Source organism: Phaeodactylum tricornutum, chromosome 2 (genome assembly GCF_000150955.2).
Source record: "Phaeodactylum tricornutum CCAP 1055/1 chromosome 2, whole genome shotgun sequence".
In the NCBI taxonomy this organism is placed as follows: Eukaryota; Bacillariophyta; class Bacillariophyceae; order Surirellales; family Neidiaceae; genus Phaeodactylum; species Phaeodactylum tricornutum.
The window spans coordinates 190075-214406 of NC_011670.1; the positions used below are offsets into that span (position 1 = coordinate 190075).

The following is a 24332-nucleotide window of genomic DNA, read 5'->3' on the forward strand; positions in this document are numbered from 1 at the left end:
CGTTGGAGTTCGCGGAACATCGGGAATGGGGCGCAACTTCCCACGCCATCCGACGACGTGCTCCCTGTCAATTTCGGGTTCGTTCCGGCATTTGGTCGAGAAAGACCCGGAGGCCATAAAAATGGTTTATTCTAATGGTAGGGTAGGGTATCTTCAATCCCAACCGAACTCACCGTTCAAACCTAAACACGTTCCCGTTGGTTCGACCATGGACTTTCTGGGACGAGTCCTACACACTCGTCGTCACGCCCACTCCAAGCGCATCCCTCCACAACGACCATGCCTACAAACGATAATGACACCAACAGTAAGAATGGGCAATCACAACTAACGATTCCATCGGCGGACGTCGTACGGCTCGTGCAAGCCTTCTTGACGGAATCCGGTTTGCACGAATCCTGCCGCGTCCTGCAGCACGAATCGGGTGTCGGGCAAGCGGGGATGACCGAGACGGCGAGTTACCATTCCCGTACATCGACTGACTACCAACACAGTCCGTGGTACGCGTGGGCCACCTCGGGACAATGGGGCACCGTGTTGTCACGGTTGCGTTGGATCGATGCGTCCCGGGCCCGTTTGGACGAAGGCCTCCGGGCCGCCGTGCACCAAATGGCCGTCCTCGAACTCGCCGATCAGGGTGAGTACGAACTCGCGTACGCTGCGTACCGGCTTGTCCAACCGTTGCTGGCAGGGAGTCACGCCACGGATCAGGATCTCGGACCGGACGCGGCGGCGCCGGAAAGTATCCCCGTGACGCGCGCCAGTCTCGTCGAACAGTTGTTGGCACAATTAGCCGCCCTGCGAGCCAAGTCCAACGCTTCGCCCAAGGCACTACCGGACGATTACTACGGATACCGTCAGACTACGCCACAGGCACGCCGAGAATTTCTCGGACAGGCTCTAACGGACGCCGTGCCAATCCAACCGAAAGATCGTCTCGTATCGCTGCTCCAACAGGCCTTGAAATGGCAAATTTACACGGGAGAACTGCCTAAAATTCAACAACACTGGCCTGCGAATGATAGCAAAACAAAAGGGAAAAAACGCAAACGTGTCTTTGATCTCGTGTTGGGCACGTCCCACGTGGATCCCGTAGTTGTCGGGGAAACGAACGACTCATCTTTGTTGCCGCTACAGGAACCTACCATTGAGCAACCCTACGCAACCGTCAAACTCGGCAAACACGTTACGGCGACCGCTGCCGTATTTTTGCCACCCACCTCCGACGGATCCGGTTCCTGTTCTCTCGTCACGGGGTCGTCGGACGGGTTGATTGAAATATGGGACCCCGTCAGCAAGTACTCCGCCCTCCGGACGAATGATTTGCCGTACCAAGCAAAGGATGAACTACTCGGAATGGACGCATCTATTAGTGCCTTGGCCGTTTCGAACGACGGAACGCTCCTGGCGGGTGCAGACTTGCAAGGGACCGTGCAAGTCTGGCGTGTGGATACGGGCAAGTGTTTGCGCTCCATGCTAGCCCATTCCACTTCCATCTCGGCTCTCGCCTTTTCACCCGACGCTTCTCACGTTCTCACCGCGAGTCGCGACGGTACGGCTCGAGAATTCGGTCTGCGAACGTCCCGTATGCTCAAAGAATTCCAAGGGCATGCATCGTACGTCAATATCTGTGGATACGTCGTGAGCGTTACGCACTTGTTGGTAGTAACGGGTTCGGCCGACGGTACGGTACGGATTTTTGACGGCAAGACTTCGGAAACGTTGCGCATACTCAAACCTAAATCTCTCGGTCTACGGGTTTCGGAAGTGAACACTTCTCTGCTGGCCGATGAGCAATCGGACGATTCCGCGGCCTCGCCCAGTATCCAAACCGTGCTCTTCTTGCACACGCCAGCACACACCATGGTGGTTGTGCCCCGGGGGCGGCGGGCCTTTCTGGTCGCCATCTCCTCTGGGATCGTACTGCGTACGTTCGAAGGGGAGGGAGCCTCGGACGGCACGAACGTTTTCGTAGCGGCTTGCGCGAGTGTTTCGAATCGGGTTCTGTATATTGTCCAGGAAGACGGCAGCTGTTGCGTCTTTGACACCACCACCGGCGAGCGGATACGCACCGTCGCCGACTTTGCCAGCCAGTCGGCGTACGCCTCCAAAGACCCGAAGAGTACGGCCATTTTGGAAATCTCGGCGCTCGTGCACCACCCTATCAAGCCACTGGTCGGTGCGTACTGCTCGGACAAGATACAGAAAAAGGGACAATTAGTGTTATGGAAGTAGTTCTGGAACGCGGACATTTTTGGTTACGCCGTGTACATAACGGTGGAAGCAAACAGAGCAAAGTTTTTAAAGGATTGGAGCATGAATCTCAAATAGGGCTTTCAGTTGCTCGACTGTCGTTACAGTTTCTCCGGTTGTCCCATACCGCTCATGTAGTAGGATCCGTCGTTGTGCTTCCCGTAATCTTAACAAAAGCTCGTGGGTGTTTGGTCGATGGCGGGGGTCTGCTTGTGTGCACGCCAGAACGGCGTACAAGAGAGCTGCCTTGGACAAAATTTCGGGGTTCTTGACATCTAAGTACGCATTCCCCGCTTCATCTTCGACCTCCTCTTTCTCGTACAAGTAGTAATCCACAATCCACGTGTCCAAGGCTTCACCCCGCGAGGAGGACGTGTGTGGACGACGCGTCGCCATTGCGTAGAGCAAATGACCCATACGAAACATTTCGAACAAGTGGGCATCCACGGTAGTATCGTGTGTACGATTCGGGTAGTGCAGCTCGGGCGCCCCTCCGTAGCGGTTTTTGATGGGATATGCGCACGTTTCCTTAGTCGCGGGGTCTTGCCGTAGAGCAAGGCCCAGATTAAAATCGTTGAGTTTAAGGCGAGACCGTGTGCCTGGTCGCTTGATTGTCTGCATGACGTTATGCGGTTTTAAATCCATATGTACAAAAGATGGTTTCGTCGCGTTGGGATAGTCGATTGAATGTAACGCCAATAAACCTTGGGTGATGTCAATAGAAGCCTGTAGTCGCTCAGTGAAGGTAGCGTTTTCGTTCGTGATGACTTCGTATTTGGCGCTGACGCAAAACTCTGTGACCACCGACTGACCGCAAAAGCTGTAGACGTCCACTATGAACGGAGATGAGGTCATCCGTTCCATGACAGCGGCATCGATGCGATGAAGCCCAAACGTATGATCATCAAATCCAAGACTTTCGTCGATTTGGAGCATTTTCAAAACCGTCCGCTGATCATCCTCCGCACCCTCAACGCTCCACGCGCTCCGAAAGAAACCATTGTCACTCATCAAGAAAATGTTCGACTCGTTCGCTCGATCAATTTCCAGCTCATGCAGATTGTTGCATGTAGGATAATGTGTGTTCTGCCACTCCGCCATGGGCTCGCAGTATTCGTTGTACCTCAGAGTTGCGTTGGATTCTCGGAGCAAAGCGGCCGTCTCGTTGACAATACAGGAAGGACAAGGACCACCCATTGGCTCGACCGTTCCGTTAAACCCTAAACTTGCTTCCCAACTGAGGTCGTTCATGGAAGGCAAAGCCCTTAATTCGGTAGAATGAAATTGATGCGAATCTTCGTACTCGAACAGCAAAATAACGCGAGGAGAGTACGACGATACAAACGTTTGTTGACGTTTCTTTGGTGTCAGTGCGGGCTTCTGCGTTGGCCCCCGAAGAGTCGGCACATTTTCGGCCTTTGCTCTTCGAACCAACGAGTTCCGGCGACGGCTCATGATGAAGACCTTCGATTTATTCATGGCCTCACCAAAAGCTGCGTTGCCACCATTTCTGGTAAGAGGGCCTGCGGTCGCATAGTGGGCCGCCAAAAACCACAACTGCGTCGTAACGCCCAAGGTGAACAAGACGCAAAAACTGTGTAACCGACACCACTTTCTAGCACTACGACACTCTTGCGTTTGGAAACACGCCATTTCAGTGGGACCAACTAGAGCAGAAGTAATTGCTCGCTCGCACAGGTAAACAACATATCGAAACAATCGGCTTTATTTTGAGGGCTGCTCTCAAGGTCGTTTCGCGTGTTTTTACTTTCGGTTAGCGACAAAAGATATGGACTCGCCGACACTTCTTGACATGCGTTATTTACGTTGACATCGCCGGGGGAGGTCTACTTCACTTTGCTCCCTACACTTTTCCATAAATATAGCGCTTGCAGGCGTCTTACGGTTCCCAAGACCGTGTCAAGACTATACATGACAACCTGCCCTAGCATACAGGTAAGTCTTAGAAAGGGCCAACATGTACCTAAGCGCTCAGACAGGCCAACTTATGGTAAAACTTACTATTAGCTAGGCCTTCGGCTGGACTGAATTCGAGCATTGCCAGTGTCTACTCTAAATTATGCAGCGCGTGCTCGTACCGCGGTGGGAAGTGATGAAGTAGCATGTCCGGATTTACCCACACGCCCATCACCGCTAATGCAGCGGGATCACATATTTTTTTGTTGTATGTATGACCACCATCATTTGCTCGCAGCCATACCACCGAACCGGCAGCGATTGCGAGTAGAGGGGCACCCGGCTTGGGATCCAGACGTTTGCTGTTCGCTTGCTTCACAACATCTATGAGGGTAACGTCCGGCGCCGTCCATCCCGTCACCAGCTTCATTCGTGAACTCCAACTCAGCTGTTCCGTGTGCGAGCCAATCGCATGAATACAAGCTATTAGGTGTCGAATCGAATCTACGGATAGGAAGGAAATGCAATCGTTTTCGTGCACATAATTCGTGCAGGTAGAAACGCTTTCCTCGATGAGACTCAAGGGTGCAAAAACGGGAGGAGCAGAGTAAGCGAAACACTTGACTGAGCGACCTTCCACCAACTCACGGTCGTTTTGCTGGCATAATACGTTTAAAAGACAAGCAGTACCAGCTCCCAAGGAATGACCCGTCAAAACCAATGTGTACCCTTCGTTTTGTCGTAAAAGCTCCAAAACAGTTGGACCTGCAGCGTCCCATATTTTCTCAGCCATATTGGCCATTTCGCTGTGCGCTTCGCCTCCACAGAACGGACCTTTCGAACACAAGCAAATATCGTCTCCAGAGTTAGACTCACTGTCAGTGAAAAATCCACAAGACGCTACAAAAACAAGCAATGCCTACACTTACGTGAAAAGGCAGCGACGTCCAGAAAAACTTCCGAGACAGAGAACGTTCCGCGGATGGTCAATATTACCGTCTGATGCCCGCGATCTACAGCAACAAAATGCCGTAAATGGTTCGAGTCCGCCCCATAGTAGTCTACATCCATCAGCACAATATCGTCTTCCGGGATTCCAACGTGCTCGCCGATCCGAGTCTTGGTTAGCGGGGAGATACGATCGTCGAGACGGCCGTATATATCCATTTCGGCGGCACGTATCATACTCTCGCCGTACACTGCCGTTGCGTACTTCATGTAGCGAAGAGCCTCTTCGTTGGAAGGAATACCTTTTAAGCTCGCGGACCTTGGGGCTGTATCGCGACGATCCAAGTCCGCCCATGTAAGTTTCTGAATCCGCGCGAGGATAACGAGATTGTCGAGCAGTCGTGTATTCCATGCCTTGGCCAGTTCCGAATCAATTCCGGAAGTTTCTAGGTATTTACGCAGCGCTGCCACACTTGGTTTCCACTGTTGTTGATATTGCGTTCGATCGGTCGCTAAGGCCGCTGCAGTGCTAGCGACCAAGCCTCCGGCTGAAAGGACGCTACTCGCGGCCCGCCGCCAGCGACGAGTCCAACCGGAACTGCTACCCGCAGTACTGGCATCCCGCGACGTCCTTTGCAGAACATCTGCTGCCCGGTCATGATGCGTCGCTGACTGGGAGGACTCGGTCGTAGGGTCCGCTTTTCCCGCCAAAGGTCTAGAAGGAGCTAGGTGGCATCTTTTGAATCGCCGCGTCGGCACGAACGATGAACAACTGCATGCTGCTACTTTATAAGCATGACAGAAGTAGGCCGACGAGATTTGTTGCCTCAGCACGAACGCCATGCAAAGTATTGTCGTTAGATAGAAGAAATATTTGCGTGGTCTTGTGGGTTGCCAGCACGACAGCTTCAACAGGTTGCGTTGTTCTTTCGAGGTCTCGATGCGTGGCATCCAGAACGTCGCTAGACTGGCGTCTTATATTAACCTCCCGCAGTGCAAGATCTGACGATGAAGAATAGCAGAAGAGACTGAGCCGAGTGCACACAGACAAAAGCAGTCGCAGTCACCTTCTGTTCCAAAAGGGTGATTGGTGTTGTTCACGTTGCGCTCCACATAATGAATTTGTATTGGGAGAGTCAATCGAGATCGAGCCCACTCTTAAAATCATATATTTTCAACCCGACATATGCAATCCAATCAGACATATATAGTACATATTAAAAGATGTCCCCGTCTATATTTTCTAGTATCCAAAGACAGACACCGGACTCTACCTCATTTTTTCTTTTCGCAACTTTCATATGGGCTGGAATCGACTTGGGCACCGACCAAGATTTACATTTACATCACATTCATTAGCCTCAAAACGAAGACTCAAATTAATAGTGAATTTGGCCATGACCTCCTGCAATACTAGTAATAATTTTTCACATGGGATGGACAAGCGAACAATGGAAAGAGAACAAGGGAAATTGATGGTCTTTCTATTCCTGCTAGTAGGTGGGTTGGCTGAAGTTTTCTCTGCGGTGAATTTTCAGTTCAGTTTAGTCCGTGATTCCGTATGCACAAGTATGGCTTGTTGCTCGGACAACGTTCCCGAAAAGTTCATCTATGCATGTACTTAGGAGTACTGTACATTGCTGCGGAAAATTTTTCAAGAGAACTGCATCTCTGCAGAACTCAATCCTAGTTTGCACCAGCTTTGCAAAAAGGAATCAACGCCTTCGCTTGTCGAAACAACAGGAATCAGTTGCTAAGTCGACCCAGCTGGCTTTTTCCAAGGAAAGCTCCCTCTTCAAGTGGTCTCGCTTTCCACGCTTCCAGCGACGCTGGCTAGCACTTCATCCTAGGCGCTGTTCTTCAAGGCCGTCTCAGTGATATGGTTGCATGCAATAGCTATAGCGATAGACAGGTAACATTCCGTCTTCAAGTCCTGCTTATTCAAGAAGCGGCACGGTGTGCAATTTTTGAAGCGTCAACGTTTGACGGCTGGACACCTTTGCCGATCTCCTACGGCCCCGCTAGTAGAAAGCGGAAAAGCAGCCTGAGAGATACCGTGGTATTTGAGGCCAAATTTTTGGTTAGTGAGTCTTCCTTTCATGCTGCCAGATACTGTACACACGACCAGCTGATCCCGAAAAACAGCAACATAGATCACTAATTGTAAAGTGCACAATAACGTTAACCTACCTACAAAGTGCTATTATCAATAATGTTATTGTGAATGGTAAATATAAATAAATCCTCTACTCTAGAGAGACTTTGTTATATGTTAATATGGGACTGACTGTGACTAGCAGCAACTGTAAATGTGAAAAGTCGTACGGTCAATTCGGCTAACGCTCACAGTCAGACGCATCCTGTCGTTCATAGTCAGCACATTTTGGAAACAAATCCACGTTATAGAATGCCATGATTTATTGTCCGTTTTCGCGATAGCGAGACTCCGATCAACGGGCAGTCCGGTCAAACAATAGAATACTCTTTGCTGCTTTCAGTCTAGTACTTCACCGGACACCCTCCATTGGCGCTGAATTGTTGCTTTCTGTTAAAATTAACGGGGTTTCCATGATGTTTTGTTGGCGGTACCTATGTACAACGCTGGCTGTCCTGTTGGCAATCTCGGCGGGCCTGGTCGTGCGTCTTTCCTCAGTTCCCAAAAATCTCGACATTGTTCTGAATGATACAAGTCGCCATCAATTTTCTATCTCGTTGCTAAACGACGCACAGGTAGAAACATACCGTCGCGACGGTGTCGTACTGGTGACAGGTCTACTTGACCAGAAACAAGTCGGGAAGTTACGTCGCGAGGCCCTAGCCACCACGGGACAGTCCTGGACGCTCTTTGACTGGCTGGTGTCGGAACGCTATTCCAAGATAGCGTTTGATGTCTGGCGAACGGATTTAACGTGTGCTAGTCTATCGTTACAGAATCTGCCCCAGCTGGCGGCGCAGCTGCTGCCGAACAATCCGCAGCTTCGACTACTCCGCGATGCCTTTTTTGCGTACACCTCCGGGGGCAAAGGCTGTGGATGGCACGTGGACGATTCCGGTTTCTGGCCGACGAAAGAAGACACTTCGGGAGTAACCGTGTGGATTGCTCTGGACGAAATGCGGGTCTCCAAAGGCGGGGGCTTGGCCGTGGCCAATATGAGTTTGGCAGGTGAATGGGTGGAACATTGCCGTGCCGAAGTTCGAGCCAAAGGAACTTGTGAGATGGAAGAAAAAAGCCCTGATTGTCACGCCAAGCTTGAGGACATCAAACTTCAATGGGATATGAAGCCAGGGGATGCAATTCTTTGGGACCGATGGACCTTTCATCGGACAGTACCTTCGATTAATGCAAGCGAGGGTCAAACAAAAAGCCGTTATTCTATTCGCTACGTACCATCCGACGCAACGGCTGCTGGAGCCATTCACCCGACTGTTCAGAAAGGCTCTCTGTTGGAATCGCCGTACTACCCCCAGGTTTGGCCCCATCTACTTGATCACGAAACGGAGGCGCTCAGGCAGGGTCTCGATAGCGACGTTTCTGTGCAAAGAGTACTGCAGGGCGTCCTTCGAGTACTGCTCCAAATTATACGCAATAAACTACCAACCGGTGTCTTGTAAAGAAACAGCTTACTGTGAAAGGGATTAATGTAAATTCAATTCGGCGAGCTGCCATGGCGAGTGGCTACTCAGTGTATCGCCCATTTCTATATTCACCCTCCAGACTCAACTTGCTTGGCCATATTTGCCTCGGAAAATTTCAATGGGTGGTATTGGCACTTCTTTTCGGGCCTAGGATTGTTGATTCTGAATTTCGTTGGCGATATAGGTTCCTACGAAGTAGGACGGCCACCAGTGCAGAATAACATTCTGGACCCCAGCCCCTGCGAGAAATATACCGGGTCCGGGACAAATACCGCCTAAGCCCCAACCAATACCGAATGCCACCGATCCGAGTATCAACTGAGCGTCAATATGGGTGTTGGTGGGGATGCAAAACGGAGCATCAGGTTTGAGTGCCAACGGATGCTTGACGGGAGTAGTACTTCGCGTTATGCGATACCCCTCCAAGAACTGGTAGCTAAGTAGGCTAACCATCACCCCACCACCCATGACAAAGACAAGTGTTGGGTCCCAGGATCCATCAGTCATACCGGCAAGATTCAAAAATCCAAGCACCCTCGACTGGTATACCATTTGGCCGATGTACAGACCAGAGGCAAACATAGACCCAGAGGCGATGGCTGGCAGAATGCGGGCCTGGCCGTTTTCGTCCTTTTTTTGCCGAAACCATGGCGCCACGGCTGAAGCGACGACAGACAAGAGTGTGAGAGCGGACGCCACACCGAGGAGAGGCTGCGAATGCGTCTGCTGCGCCGCTTCTACTTGCAGCACGCTAGTGAACTTTGTGAGCAAGGGAGATACTTGCGTCAGGTAGGTAGTGGCAACTGCCGAGGCCATGAATGTTGCAACGGCTGCCATTGATCGCTTGCTGAGTCGGGCCAAACCGCAAATGCCGTGCCCGCTCGTGCACCCGTTGCTGAGTTTGGTGCCAAAGCCCACAAATAATCCCGCCAAGCCGTACCCCAGTGGAGATAAGGTAGCAGCCGCCGGATCTGAACGGTCGAAAGGGACCGAAAAGAAGACATTAGTTGTAAGCAGAAAACTTGCAAGGAAGACGAGCTTCCAGTGTTGAGATTGGTCGGTGAGCAATTGTGTAGGTTTGAGGAGAGCCGACGATGCGATACCAGAAGCTCCCATAATATTTCCGGTAAGTAGTAGAAGTACTCCAGAAGCACTGCCGATCATGGCACCTCCCAGTAAAGCTTTCAACGACATGAGAGAAATGAGTGTAAAGGTTTGTATTGACAGTGGGAGAAAGGGTCGAGTCTAATAATGTGCGGTTGCGACTTCTTTGGCGTTTGGGAGACCGAAGTCGATATTGGTTGGTGCAAAAAGCGTTCGGAAAATAAAACGCGAACAAGTATGGAACCTCTTCGGATTGTGTGTTGCTCTGTGAAGAACGTGTGGGTTTGACTTTGCTTGCTTCACATTAGTAAGTAGGGCAAGACTGCAGTGCTTTCGACCTTCGGGAAGTCTCGCCGAGCACCGTAGCGGTCGAACGGCTTGAAGAGGTTGATTTGGAAAAGGCCTGATTCGGAGTTTTTGTGAAGCTTGGATCGTCCGACCGAGTAGTTCGCTTGTCCATTTCTGCCTGGTGTCGAGTGTGGATTGTCTGTAAATAGTTTACGGCAAGAGTCACTAGACCTTCGTAATAGGCCTTGAGCATTCGTAAATACGTCGTTTCTGAGTCTTTGTGACACATAATATGTCGTTGCCTTCCGATCTGTCCCGTAGTCGATCGAGCTAGGTAGTTCCTTACGTGCAGTAGCTTACAATGACGCAAAACATCGTATAAGGAGCATATATTGTAACAGCAATTCAAATTGCGTAGACGCACCAGCAGTTAGTAGTGTCAATTGGAGCCCCTTTAGATATGGAAAGAATTTCCTTCCTTGATCTAGCTTGCCACCGAACGACAGCAGCTTTTGGTATCTCGTTCTTCGTTCGTTCGTTCCTTCCTTTCATTGCCAACGCGGTACAGGACGCGGTATAGGCTCCCTCCAACATTCTATTGGTATTGCCGAGCATTCAGGTGCCTTCTACTCTTTTCTTCTTCTGCTGTCGAGCGATGCATTTAGTATCAACATTCAATTTGTTGGTCAATCTAGTCAAGACAAACTCCTGGTCCGGTGAAATAATGCATAATACTTGCCCTGAGCGCCCGAAACGTCCCGTACGCCCCGCACGGTGCACGTACGTGTCAGCATCGGGTGGTAGGTCGAAATGGATCACGTGCGAAATATCTGCAATGTCTAACCCACGCGCAGCCAAGTCGGTACTGAACAGTACTCTCAGCGAAGGCGCAGTGTCAGAATCATTGTCTCGTGAGGTGTAGGTTTGACTAGCACCACTGGCCATCGTGTACCCATCTCCGCGGAAGGAATCGATGGCGGCGGCCCGCTGCGATAAGCTATCTTCGTAGCGTAGGACTGCCACGACGGCGCGGACGTCTCTTTCTTGTTCCTTCCCGTACCCGTCCTTCCACAGCATCCCACCTTCGATATCATTCGCTAGTATCTGAGCCATTTCTTCCAACGGTCTCCGTGCATCGGAGAAAACGAGTACCTTTTTGGGGGGCTCAATAACAGATTTGGCGTAGATTTTAGTGACTAGCCTCCGAAGAGTGGCTAGTTTCTGGTCAGTTGAGCGGCAAACGGCGTAGGAGTGTTCCAAAGTAGCCGGCAGTAATTGTTCACCCGGTCGCAAACACACATGCGTCGGTTCACGTAGGGTCCACTGATTCTGTGCGCACTGCTTCAAAAAATGCCGGTGCTGCGGAATAGTCGCCGACGCGAATATGGTTTGTCGCTGGGACGACAAGGGTCGGGTACTGGTGGCAGTTTTTGTGGAAGTCTTAACACTACGTAGAACGTTGTCGTCGGCTTCGTTGGCGCTGCCGTCGTCGTAGGTGGGACTGAGGTACTTCGACAAGAGTTCGTGCAGCGTCGACGAGGCGAGATTCGAAGTCAAACTACCCGCATTATTCAGCAAACAAGCGTCCACTTCATCCACTACGATAAACTTGACACTGTTGTATCGTTTGATGCCGCCCAGTTTGACCATATCACATAGTTCCTGGGGAGTGCCGATTACCAAATGCGGTGGCTCGGCCCACGCCCAGGCTCGCTGTCGTCGATTCTGACTGCCTTGCAAGACGCTCATGACCATGATCCGACCGCCGTTTAGTGTAACGTTGTCGTTCTGGGTGGACGCGGCGGCGAGACGCTTGGCCACCCGGGCCACTTGGAGTCCAAGTTCCCGCGTCGGAACCACAATGAGCGCTTGGACGGCCGCTCGACTGCCGTCGATCGACGCCAACGCGGGCAACAGATACGCGAGCGTTTTTCCACTACCCGTTTCGGCTTGAACGACAGCATCTCTTCGTTCGAACAAAATGGCATCCAGTGCCTTTTCCTGAATGCGCGATGGATGCGTCCAGCCGCACTCGGCACACTTTTGAATTAACCAGGAAGGTAATACCGCCGCGTAGCGAGACTCGAACGACTCGGCAGACAAACTGCCGTCGCTCAATATTTCTTCCACATCAGGACCGAAGCGGTTGCGACGGCTACTATCGTAACCAGGCGTTGCTGGAGTCGTCCCAGTATCGCTGCTACCAGACGTATACAGATTGCCGGTCGTCCAAAACGTACCGGTAGGTGGTAGCGTCGATCGACCAACCGACGGTGTGTACGGGAACGGCAGACGCCTAAGATCCCGTCGACCTGCTGCAGTGATTAGAAAAGCGGGTAATTCATGCTGGGAACTTGAGCTAGCGGCGGACCCACGGAGCTGGACAAGCCACAGGCAGAGTCCGTATATTTGCGGAAACGGGGGCAGCCGACGCCTCTGTTGCCGTGATCCACTATCCCTGGCGGAACACTCGTCTCTATGACCCATCAAATGAACGCTTGTATGGAGAGAAGTGTCACCAAATATATTCCCGTGAGGAATTAGTTTTAGTCTGAAGTGTTCGTCGATTCTGTCAATCAATTTCACGGTGGCATGCAATGGTGTTTGGTTGATGTGACAACGGACGAAACAGGAAATCGCGGAATGGGCGGAAGTGATGAGAAACAGTCTGGTCTTCCATCAGAATTGGAGAAAAGAACACATCTGGGTATTTATGTCGCCTCTACCCGGATGTATCTCTGATTTCGTCACGGGACGATTCCCCAGTATGGGCAAGGTACGGTTCCACGTTTGAATCTTTGCGCACATCCGCCGCTGGCGTCCCCGTTCGACTTCTGGATGTCTGTCACGCGGTGACAACACAAACACAACAGTACTTACAGTTACTCTTACACTCACATTCACATTCACATTCAACTAGTACACTGGAACGAACCGCTTACCGTTTCGTACATTCCGTTCTCAGCATTATCATGGTCAAGCATACAGTATTTGGTGTGGAACGGGACTTGGATATTCCCCACCAAGTCTTTCCGAACGAACAAGAACTCACCGACATGGAAGCGGAACTGCCGGGTTGTCAGCACGGATGGTTCGAGTCGGTGCACGAAAGCGCACAGCTTCACTACCGCAAATTCTTACCCGAAAACAACAAACCACCCAAAGCGGTGGTTGTGTTCATGCACGGTATTGCCACGCACAGTGGCAAAGGATTCACCCTGAACGGACGGAAACTATGCATGGCCTTGCTGTCGGACGCTTGCAACGCCCAAGACTGGGCGGTGTACGCTTACGACTTGTACGGACACGGTTTCTCCGAAGGCAAACGCTTTTTTATTCCTAATTCGTGGGAAACCAACCGACAAGATTTGGTCAATTTTTGTAATCTAGCGGCCGAAGACTACCCCGACGTCCCGCTTTTCATCGTCGGAGAATCGTACGGATGTACCCTGACCATTCTCGCCGCCAAACAATTTCAGGAACACCCCGAGACGGGTCCCAAGAATTTTAATTCGATTGTTCTCACAGCACCCGCCATTATCGGTGATCTTCCGCCTTATCCCGTGTACTTTACGCTACGCTACATTATGGCCCCGCTCTTTCCTTCGTGGCGTCCCTTTTTCATGCCCAACCCTGTTTCGGCCGATCGCATTTGGAGAGATCCCGAAGTTTTGGCCAAGTGCTCCACCCCCCGCCAACGGTCCATGCAAATTGACGGTTCCGGGTTGCCCTTCCGCCTCGGTACCGCCGTGAATCTCGTAACGGCTTTGGAAGCGGTCCGTACCAAGGCCATTCCCGGATTCCGACTCCCCTACTGCATTATTCACGGGACAGAAGATTACGGCGTGCCCATTGCTGGCTCCGAGTACATGTGGAAAACCGCTGTAACGCCCGCGACGTGCCGCGTCTTTCGACGTCAGCCCGGCGCCTACCACGATCTATTGAGTGACCCCACCGCCGAACATACCATGCAAACGATACTGGATTTTATCCGAGCCCAACTGTCCAAAACATAGTTTTGTATGCACCCCGTTTCACACGTATAGGTAAAGAGACTGCGCTTTGTTGCATAGGGAATGATGACCTTTTGTTGCTCTCTGGCTCGGCCCTATGTATTGGCCAGTAGACCCATCACCTCTGCTATGTGAGACGAATCTCCGCATCTATACTACTGCTACCATTGTACACGTTGCGCCTAAATCTGTGTTGGGATTAAAATTAATTTAGTTTAAACGATGATATGCCGCCTTACAAGACAACGAGTCTAGACGTTGAGCACTTTGCTACACGGCAATTTAAGGTTGGCTGGTCGAACTGGAGGTGACCACAGAGAAAGTTCCTGCCGTGGTGGCGTAAGCAGACGACCCTGCTCCGGTGGTGCTGACATCAGACCCTCCATCGCCTATGGTGCTCACATTGCCTGCGGAACCAGCGTTGTTGTCACCGGTAAATGCTCCCTCAACCAGGCCGAAACCAATGGCTGTCCCATTATTCATGCTGTTGGCCGTTGAGTCAAAACTACCGTTGTCAATAGCGAGATCGACCGACCCTTGGGAACCTTTATCGACGCCGCCAACAACAATTTTTTCCGTAGTCACCGCGTTGTCGAAATCAACACTTCCAGAAAAATTGCTGCTACCTTCATTTAACGCGCCGGCCAAAGAGTCGGCGAAGACCTCACCATTAAGACTTCCACCGAGAACCCCGACCTCGTCAATTCCATCAAAGTCGAAATCAATGTAGCTGGACGAGTTGGCGGTGGCCTCAACCGTACCGTTTGCCATCAATGTTTCAATCGAATCAGGAGGGGTGGGCAAAGATACTTCCAAACCTGAAGCCATATCTGATACTGTTTTGGTAGAAGCGTCGGCTTTCGAGGCCTTCCCAGAAGCCCTGTTATTCATCATTCGATTGCGATTACGATTGCGAGTTCCTCGGGACATCAATTTGCGTAAGCTTGGTTCTTCCTGGTCAACAAGTGGAGCTCGCAAGTTCGCTGCATGGCTAATGGTAGCAGCGCAAGCGATGAGGACACAAGCGAGCATCACTTCCGCGGATCTGCATGGTGAAGTGCAGCCGATTAATAAGCGGAAGGGAAAGATGAGTGGGGGATCAAATCAATGTAGTGTTCTCCCGTGTATCGTTGTACGCACCTTGTTCGCACTTGTTTGATCATGATGAAATGTTTGACAGTGAGAGTTTGGGTTGTGCTGGTTTTTGAACAAAAATTGTGATCTCGGGAGCTTTGGCAACACATCCTTCGAGATCAGCTCATTGGAGCTCACTGTCAATTCTGCGCAGCCGTTGAATGGGTTCTCTTCCCCATTCTTGCAATATTGGTTCTGTAAATAAAATAGTGTGAATTCAAATTACTCCCAAAAAACCGACAGAAATACTTTTTGTTACATAAGTCCAAAAAAATCATATAGGCTTGCTAAATTGTGTCGCTGTCTTTACATGCTGTAAATAAATGTCCTGTGGAGAACAGGAACTTCTGATACAAAAAACGGGATACAAGTCGTGAAAATACACTCTAGCGCAAAAACCATGAGGCAGCCACTGACACGAGTCCTAGAATCCCGGGAACTATTCACAGTTAGTCAACCGAGAATCACATTATGTTAGACAAAAAGGTCGAACGCGTATCATCATATACAGGACTCACTGTCCAGTCAATACGTTTTATGAAGACCACAATCTACGGGTCTAACTTTTTAGGCGAATCCAATGCATTGACAGCCGCTGTCACGGGATCTCCAGCTTCTATGAATGACTGTAAACCGTAGAATTATCACTTTTCTATATCTACCAACGCTGGAGAACATTTGCGCACTACACCTGGCTATGCTATGGTGTGCTAGTTTCACCGTTGCCCCTTCCCTTTCGTATTTTACAATTGGCGGCTTCCGGTGAGAGCCACGGAAATTGAATCCCTATTTCTCATCGCAACCTGACATTACTAGTAGAGTACTCGGAAAATCTTTCTCTATCACATTTATGATCAATACATCGTATCCGTTAACTTCGGTAGCGAAAAGCATATTCAGTCAACACGCACAATAGAAATGCACACCGTCCTGTTGATCTTAAACACTAAACATGACTTTCAATTCGTCAAGGTGGTTGGATCGGCTCGCAACAATTCGAAAAGAATATCCAAATCAGCCACTTCATTCTTAGCGTGCTTTGACGTTGTTGCAGCCAGAGTACTCTCCGTCGCATTATCTGAAGACAATGTGCACATCCGCAAGGCTGCCACGTGCAAGGGTAACAACCCACATTTGTCTCTCGTATCAACAGCTGCGGGGTTTGCATCAAACAAACATTCCAGCCCGCCCTTCCATGACTTGGCGGAAAGGCAAGCTAGGTGCAACGGAAAGCGACCATTCCGATCGCAAACACAGGCGGCTTCTGAATACAGCTCGATAAGTTTATGCAGTAAGTCTGAGCTCGCATTGGCACAAGCGGCCACAACGTGCAGCGGCAACCAGCCACGAGCATTTTCCTCGGCCTTTTCTAACGCATCAGGAAAGGCATCATATATGGCTTTGATAGCATCCCATTCCTTTCCCAAGTCGCATGCAAGGTGCAACGGAAGTTTTCCTTGTCGATCCGCCATAGACGGTCCCCGGGGATGCAATTCTACCAATCGTGTCAAGAGAGACTCTCCCGAGTCCAAATTGGCGGCCGCCATGTGAATAGGCAAACGTCGGTCCCAACTAGGACCAGCACGCACTTGCACAGCCTGGGGGTGGGCGGTGTACACAGCTTCGACTTGATCGTCCCAGAATTCCCCATACATTGCGATCATGTGCAACGGCAAACAGCCGGATCGGTCCAAATGTGCTGCAGCCTGTGGATACTTGTCCACTAGGTTCAAAATGACTGACTGCGTAGCCACAGCGTTGTCTTCTTCGACGAGGTGTGGAAGTTTGGACGCAGCGCGATGTAGTGGTAGTTTGCCGTTAGCGTCTTCAACGCGGACCGCTCGTGGATTCGCATGATACAAAATCAAGATTTGATCAGCCCATTCTTGTTTGCGTTCGTTTTCTACCATCCTGTGGAGCGGTAAACTACCGTCGATTCCATCAGGGATGTGTGCAGCTTGTCGGTTCAGACTGAGCAACGTATGAATCACGCGTTTGCTTGTTTCGCCACAAGCGTTGGAGGAGACAGCCAAGTGCAAAGCCGTCTGCTTCGTATTCCGGACAGTACTATCCCCGGGACGCCTTAGATCACTCTCATCAAGTTCTCGTGCTTGTTCCGGGTACAAGGCACATGCCAACAGAAATAGTGAGATGTGGCATTTGACGGCGGCCGTCGCGTGAACGACACGCCACTGGCGACTTTTAGGACTAGTGGCATTTGTTACGTCGAGATTCATTTCGTCTTCTTCGTCTACGACAAATCCGAACGCCGCTTTCAGCAGCATGTTCACCTTCTTCCAGCGTTTATGAAGCTTTGTTTGCTGTTTCAGTTTGCTGCGCAGCGATGCCGCCATCTCTTCTTCCGTATCACCCTGGATTGCGGTTGGCGTCAAGAATGGTAGAAGCGTTTTCTTGCCTTCCAACTTTTCCGCCCACGAATCCCAAACGAGAGCGAGCGGCGAGTCTTCGTTTTGGTCTTCTTCCAAAACAGCGGATGGGTCCACCTGTAGCAACAATCCCACCACTCCTGGTGGGGCATCATAGCGTACTGCATAGTACAAGGGTGTTCGCCCTTGCCGATCGCGCTTGGATACAGAAACACGCGATTTTTCGTCACAGCAACTCAGCAGTAGACGGATAACATCGCGTGGCGCCTTGAAGCGACACGCATAATGCAAGGGCAACCACCCGTTGTCGACTTCTTTCAATAGGGCCTCCGGATAGGCCCGAATCAAGGCTTCCACGACATCGGGGTAGGGACACCGACGATTGCAAGCGTGATGCAAGGCTGTCCAGCCGTCCCTTCCCGTATAGGCGGCATCCTGCGGATCTCGTTGACAGGCCGTCAAAACCCGATTCCAATCGGTAATACGTGCAGCATCGTGAATGACGGACGAGAACCCCGAAACAGAGCGTCCGGCAATCGGTGTTGATGGTACCGCGGAAGGACTACCATTGCGGTTGAAATCGGCCAGGGAAGTGCTCGCTTTTGGTGAAAGCGAAGAATACCTCCGCGTCATTTCGGGCGCGGCTGGTAGCGCCCAGGATCCCGAGGATTCGCCTCCCCCCAAATCGAGCCCCACGGACACGCTTGGCTGCAGCGCCAGGCCCCATCCCGAGCTGCGACTGCGCAATGCGGCAGCGTGCGCCGAGGAACCAAAGGGCGGTGAAGGCGAGGCAGTGGTCGCGGGAATAGCAAAGGAGGCGCCTAAGAAATCGGCACCGTCGCTATTGGTCCAAGATTCGTGAAAGTGTGCGACGTCGATAGAAATGGTCCCTCGGACGGCGCGCCCGCTACTCCTACTGGCGTGTCCCAGAACGAGCCCTTGTCGCTGTTGTGTCGTGGTTGTGGTAAGATTCGACGTCGACCAACCTCTATCCAGCAAATCACGACGATCGTTACTGACGAGCACATTGTGTTCGTGATCCACTTCCTCGACACTGCTGTCGGTGATGGCAGAAGTAGCTGCAGCAGGGGAAGCAACAGCAGCCGAAGGAGCAGTACTACTCGTATCGAAGGTATTCGATCCAGCTGTTACTCCACCGGCAATTGATGCCGTCAATTCTAGAGGTTCCGAATTCGTGCGGTTATGGCGAGATTGAGTTTGTTTGTGTTCGCTCCTAGATGTTCGCAAAGGGGTAGACAGAGACAACGAGGAGGAATAATCGTTCGAAACTGCATGATTCATTTCTGCTTTCTATCTCCTTTTGTTTGTTCTTTGTGTTCAAAGTCCGTCTTATGTTCTGTTCAATGCTGCTCACAGTCGATGAAAAAATATATTGTATCGGGTGTGCGCTTGTTGTCTATCGCGAGAGAGAGTGACTGTGTGGTGCCTTGTTTTCGTCGTCAATTCACTGTCAATCGCGCAGCCGTGCCTTTATGGTAGAGGTTGTGAGTTACTTCCTACGGGGGAGAGAAAATTCGGGGAAGTCGAACGGAATGCCCCAAACCGCTGTTTCCATGCCCCCCCCCCCCTGTCTCTTTTACCGCGGAGTATGAAAATATACGTGAGTTGTGCCGTTATCGGAACCATCGAATTCGTCTATCCGCGTTAGTAAGTAAATGGCGAGCGCGTGTCTGCCCCCTCGGAGACAAGTACCGCGTCGCGAGTCCCACGAGGTATTTGAAGAGTATCTAACGTAAATAATGTGCGTAGATAGACGGCTTCGACCAATTCCGACTGTACTCAGCGCACAAGCACAGCTGTCTGACTGTCTTGCGTTTGCTGTGAGAAAAACAACCCTATAGTAAAAGCGAACTTACTCACGAAAATCCGAAAAGGGGATATATGTACAAATTCTATATCACAACAATCTTGTTGGGCTCGCGTGACACTATATTGTTAATATGCAACGGACAGAAACGCGAAGACCCACCGTCCGTTCAAAACAGAAATCATAGAGCCCACTGGAAACGAACCACTCGCAATTTCGTTGTCTTGAGTTTACTTATAATTCCTGAAACTTCGATCGTGCGAGTTTTCCGCCTTCGTTCGGATGGTACACGCTGTTCGTAGTCCTGATGTGAAATTACTGTCACATAAATTTTTAGCCATCTCTACCGCGTACCTAGCAAAACACGGTACATAACGTCGTTGCATTTGGTCGTTCCGTCGCCCGGACCATTTCACCGACATTCCAAGATATGTCGCTTCGGACGTTCCCCTTCTCCTCTCGAAAATTTCGAATCATCCCACAATCCCACCGAAAATTGGGTTTCTCCCGATGGTTGTGGGCCACGGAGCGCGCGGCGGACCGTCGGAACTCCCCTCTGTATGTGTGTGTCTCTAGCTAGTAGAGCTTTCGGATGGGACGTACCGTTGCAGCACCAACAAGATTCCAGACGAAAATCATCCATGGACACACGCGGGACGATTTGTGCCGGACGAACGAAATAACCCACGAAAACACCATTTCAGATTCGTACTAATCACACTGAAAAAAAGACGTTTACTCACAGGCACCATTTGAGTCGTTGAGAATTCGTCCGCAAGCTAACAAGCCATTGACTGTCAGACACTGACATTCTGTCCGGTGATTGGGTCAGAATAGCACTACTTCGACCTCATTCATCACACGCAGTTGCCAAGCTGCGCGTTGAACTTTTCCGAAAAAGCTGTTGGAAGAGACACAAGGTTACAGCATCGCGGAATATTCCGACCGTGAAACTTTGGACTGCATTGTCCGAAAGTTAAATCTGACAAAGCCCGACTGTACCCTCCTCGCTCCTAACACGGACCTCCCAAACATAAGAAACGTATTTCGCTAGAGCGCTACTTCTTGTGTGGATGCTCTGGACTCCGTTGGGCCGACGCTTCTATTCTGGACGGAATCTAGCCTCGTGCGTATACCTTGTCTCTGGGTTCGTCAGCAATCGATCGACAGCAAATTCCGTAGTTTCCGCCTTCTCCGCTGCTAACGCCGCCGGTAGTATGACAAGCAAGCACCGTGTAAACCTGCTAGACTTGGCTTCTGCCGCTGTGGCGTGTACCGTCACCACATCCCGGGTGATTCGAGAACGAAACGAGGACAAAAACACCCGTCTCAAACAGGACGGATCGTTCGTTACCGACGCCGATTTTGCCGCACAAGGGGTCATTGTACAGGCCCTACATACGGTTTCGGACCAAATACGCATCGTTGGGGAAGAATCTGCTGCCGAAATGGCCCAGCATGCGCCCTCTAGTGACGTGGAACTGTTCCAAGCAGATCTTTTGCCGCGTACGCGAGCAGAATTGCGGATGCGGTATGGGGGCGAGACGCCGGAACATTGGCCACTTTCACGGAATGCCGCTACTAGTGCAGTCGCAGTTATTTCGAACTCAGATACCAACGCAGCCAGTGACGAACATGATTGGGTTGTCGATGCGTCAAGGGTTAGTGTCATTGTCGATCCGCTAGATGGTACCAAGTCGTACGCCCAAGGTGACTACGATTGTGTATCAATCCTCATTGGAATTGTTGTGGACAACGAGCCCATTTTTGGCGTTGTAGGCAAACCTTTTGGCTACACTGGACTCGATCCGATCCTGGATTCCTCGTGTGTGACTGTCTATGGTGGTAGTCTAGTCAAAGGCGTATATGTAGCGGGCGGAGAAGCGTTGATTCCGAAACCGATACAGGTTGATAGGGGTTTGGACGCTCTTCCGCGCGCAGTCATTTCGGGATCCCGGTCGCAAGGTGTTGTGCACGATTTTTGTGTCCATTTGGGAACCCAAGGCTTATTGCATCCAGAACCTATGCACGTCAACGGCGCGGGTGAGAAGTCTTTACGTGTCATTTTCCAAAGGAACAACGAGGCATTGTGGTTTTTTCCCAAGGCTGGAACTTCTCGGTGGGATGTCGCCGCGTCGGATGCCCTGTTACGAGCATTGGGTGGTAAATTAACGGACAAGTACGGTCGTGAGATGGACTACAGCATGTCTAAAGAAGCCTCCGAAAATGTGGATGGCGTTGTCTGTTGTATTGACAAGACACTACACAGCGAATGCATCCGATTGTTTCAAGACGGAGACTGGATGGAACGAAAGTGACTCCGCTGACCTTTGGAACTCCCGTGACAGCACTATTCGGGTGTCAAGGCGGTCGTCTTTTGGGACCACACACATGCATAGCTATCTTATCTTTTTGGCATTGTGTAGTTTTTACCAGAATGATTAATTCGAATTTTATACGCTCACGTATTTGCTGGAGTGACTCGTCTCTGTCCCACCTTCGAATATTCTCATTTCATAGTATCCCTGATAGTGAAAATAATGGACACGAAGATCCTCGACGTTCCAAGGTCGAGTCGTGGCGCGCTTCTTGTGACCCCGACACGGTGTTGACAGCCTTTCACTATGGTATCTTTTCAGAGTCCGCCATGTTTTAGGAAGTGGCCAGAGTTAATCACCGCAGCCCATTTTAGTAACTGCCTTATTCACTATTATGCTCACCACACCAGATATACCGAAGATCATGAAAGCCGTTCAAGGCAAAGATTTTGGTGAAATAGAGGCCATGCTAAGCGTTGAGAAAGACGTTCCCGTCCCGAGACTGGCCGATTTGGCTGCCAAAGAACGGGCTACCTCCATGCTCATTCGCACCCATGCCGTCGCCCTCGCACCCGGCGATATCCGTGTACTTTCCGGCCGAACCAGAGAGATGCAAGGCCCACCTTCCTTTCCCTACATTCCAGGTGGTGATTGTTGTGGAACTGTGGTCGAATTACCAATGAATGCTAAGGACTTGCCGTTTTCGATTGGCGATCGAGTGGCCGCTCGTTTCGTCGATGGGCCACGGGGAGCATTGGGGGAATACGCGATTGTCAGTACTAGAGTCGCCGACTTGGTTCCCGAATCCTTGGCATCGGAGGAAGCCGCGGCTCTAGTAAGTGCATAGCCGGCTATGTCTCTGGCTGAACTTGTGTCGAAAGGCGAGCGTGTGCTAGTTCTAGGCGCCGCCGGTGGAGTAGGTAGCCATTTATGCCAAATACTTCGCGCTCGCAGTGTTTCTTTTTTAGTCGGCGTCTCTGATTCACCAATGCATGTGATGGCCCCTCCAATTTCGTGCGATGCCGCTGTTGACTATACGAAAGAAGACATCTTTGCCCAGGTGGAGTTCCAAGTAAACCCCTTTGACACAATCATTGATCTTGCCAGCAATGGTTGGCCACGTCTTTTGCAGAGTGCTAATATGAAGCATTCCCTTATTGTAAAACCTGCAGTGGCAGGGGGCAGATTTCTTACATTGACACCAGATCAGCACTCTTTTGATTGTCATTCCCTTTGGCAACTTCTACAGCTTTTTGTATTCCCCACTTTATGGCGAGCCTTTGTCACACGGACGTGGTATCGCTCAAGGCTTCCTGCTTATAAGTACGTTTTGGCTTTGCAAGACAACAACGAAGGTTTGAGAAAGACGTTTGAACTCAATAAAGCCAATCAACTCAGTGCTATTCTCCACAATAACAATCCGTTTCCATTTACTACCCAAGGCGTGAGGGAGGCATTCCGTGTTCAAGAAAGTCGGCATACGAAGGGAAAAGTTGTCGTTCACGTTGCAGATGCCGACGTGAGCTGAAGCTCAGGCCTTCGCATTGAGCTTTACCGACATCTCCATTTATACTCTAACACCGAGCTCCTATTCTTCGAAAACATTTTTGAAGCTCGCAAGTTCGAGCTTGCTATTGGCTCAAAAGAGCGTAGTATAGCACAGCACGACTACCAGATACCTAGTGTTTAAGTATCCCATGCAAAGATTAGTAGTTTATTCTGTTCGTCCATTGGCTTGTTTTGTGTCGTCTACGACTAAATAGTAGGATGGAGATACTACCTGTGAACTGTAAGTGCTGGGATTCATGATGTCAAGAAGAGAATCTGAATCCGGAAACGGAACGCAAAAACGAGCCTGACACGGCAGGCGCACACTGTAGCTGCCAGCGACGGTTAGTGTCAGTGTATGATACGAGGGGGTGGCCCGATCAGCTTCAATCGTCTGACAGTGAGGCCCAGTTGCAACCCTCAAGAATAGAGTTGCGGCTGTTTCATAAGGAATATGTTTGAGCAACCAAATGATGTACCAGCGCCTTTGCCTGTACCGAACCGTTTTCGGCGAAGGTATGCGTCCGATTGCAACGAACGATTACCTCTGCAAGTCAGCCACAGACACCAGCCTTCAGCCATCGAAAAAGACTATTCTACCTTTCACCAGTCACCGCAGCAGATTCATGATGACTGGAAAGTTTGGGATTGTCTCTTTCAAATGAACATGCTCGTACCCTCGTCTTCCAAGACATTGCATCTGTCTCAGTTACAGCCATGGAAGCTTCTATTCGCTTTTTTGGTCTGTATTTTGGGAACACTGTACCATCTTCAGTCGGATACTTCGGTAATGGGCTCAAAATCGGAGTGGAAATGGGATCACAACACATACATTCCTCGCCTTTCACCAGCGTTTATAAGCAACGAAAAAAACAAAAGTCAGCAAGTTGGTGTCATCCCTCAGCAGGCTATGGCCCGAAACTTGCTATTGACGCAGGTAGCCGGCGGGGGGATGCTG

At 50.7% G+C, this 24332-nt stretch overlaps 5 protein-coding genes across 5 annotated transcripts; 2 read left to right on the forward strand and 3 right to left on the reverse strand.

The window, feature by feature from the left end:
* Positions 1–279: 279 nt before the first annotated feature.
* Positions 280–2298, forward strand: PHATRDRAFT_43349 (predicted protein; the record flags this gene model as incomplete). Its single annotated transcript, XM_002177540.1, has 1 exon — positions 280–2298. One exon carries the CDS (start codon positions 280–282, stop codon positions 2233–2235), a length of 1956 nt encoding a protein of 651 aa, XP_002177576.1. The 3' UTR covers positions 2236–2298.
* Positions 2299–8721: 6423 nt separating this feature from the next.
* On the reverse strand, positions 8722–10407 carry PHATRDRAFT_43350 (predicted protein). The gene has a single exon (XM_002177847.1). The coding sequence runs from the start codon at positions 9946–9948 to the stop codon at positions 8902–8904; it is 1047 nt and encodes a 348-aa protein (XP_002177883.1). The 5' UTR covers positions 9949–10407; the 3' UTR covers positions 8722–8901.
* A 135-nt stretch (positions 10408–10542) lies between these two features.
* PHATRDRAFT_25184 (predicted protein) lies at positions 10543–12709 on the reverse strand. Its single transcript, XM_002177848.1, has one exon. It carries the CDS (start codon positions 12631–12633, stop codon positions 10762–10764), a length of 1872 nt encoding a protein of 623 aa, XP_002177884.1. The 5' UTR covers positions 12634–12709; the 3' UTR covers positions 10543–10761.
* Positions 12710–13057: 348 nt separating this feature from the next.
* Positions 13058–15362, forward strand: PHATRDRAFT_43352 (predicted protein). Its single transcript, XM_002177541.1, has 3 exons — positions 13058–14592; positions 14617–15206; positions 15303–15362. The coding sequence occupies exon 1, from the start codon at positions 13119–13121 to the stop codon at positions 14160–14162; it is 1044 nt and encodes a 347-aa protein (XP_002177577.1). The 5' UTR covers positions 13058–13118; the 3' UTR covers positions 14163–14592; positions 14617–15206; positions 15303–15362.
* Positions 15363–16059: 697 nt separating this feature from the next.
* Positions 16060–19098, reverse strand: PHATRDRAFT_43354 (predicted protein). Its single transcript, XM_002177849.1, has one exon. The coding sequence runs from the start codon at positions 18980–18982 to the stop codon at positions 16253–16255; it is 2730 nt and encodes a 909-aa protein (XP_002177885.1). The 5' UTR covers positions 18983–19098; the 3' UTR covers positions 16060–16252.
* Between the last annotated feature and the right edge of the window lie 5234 nt (positions 19099–24332).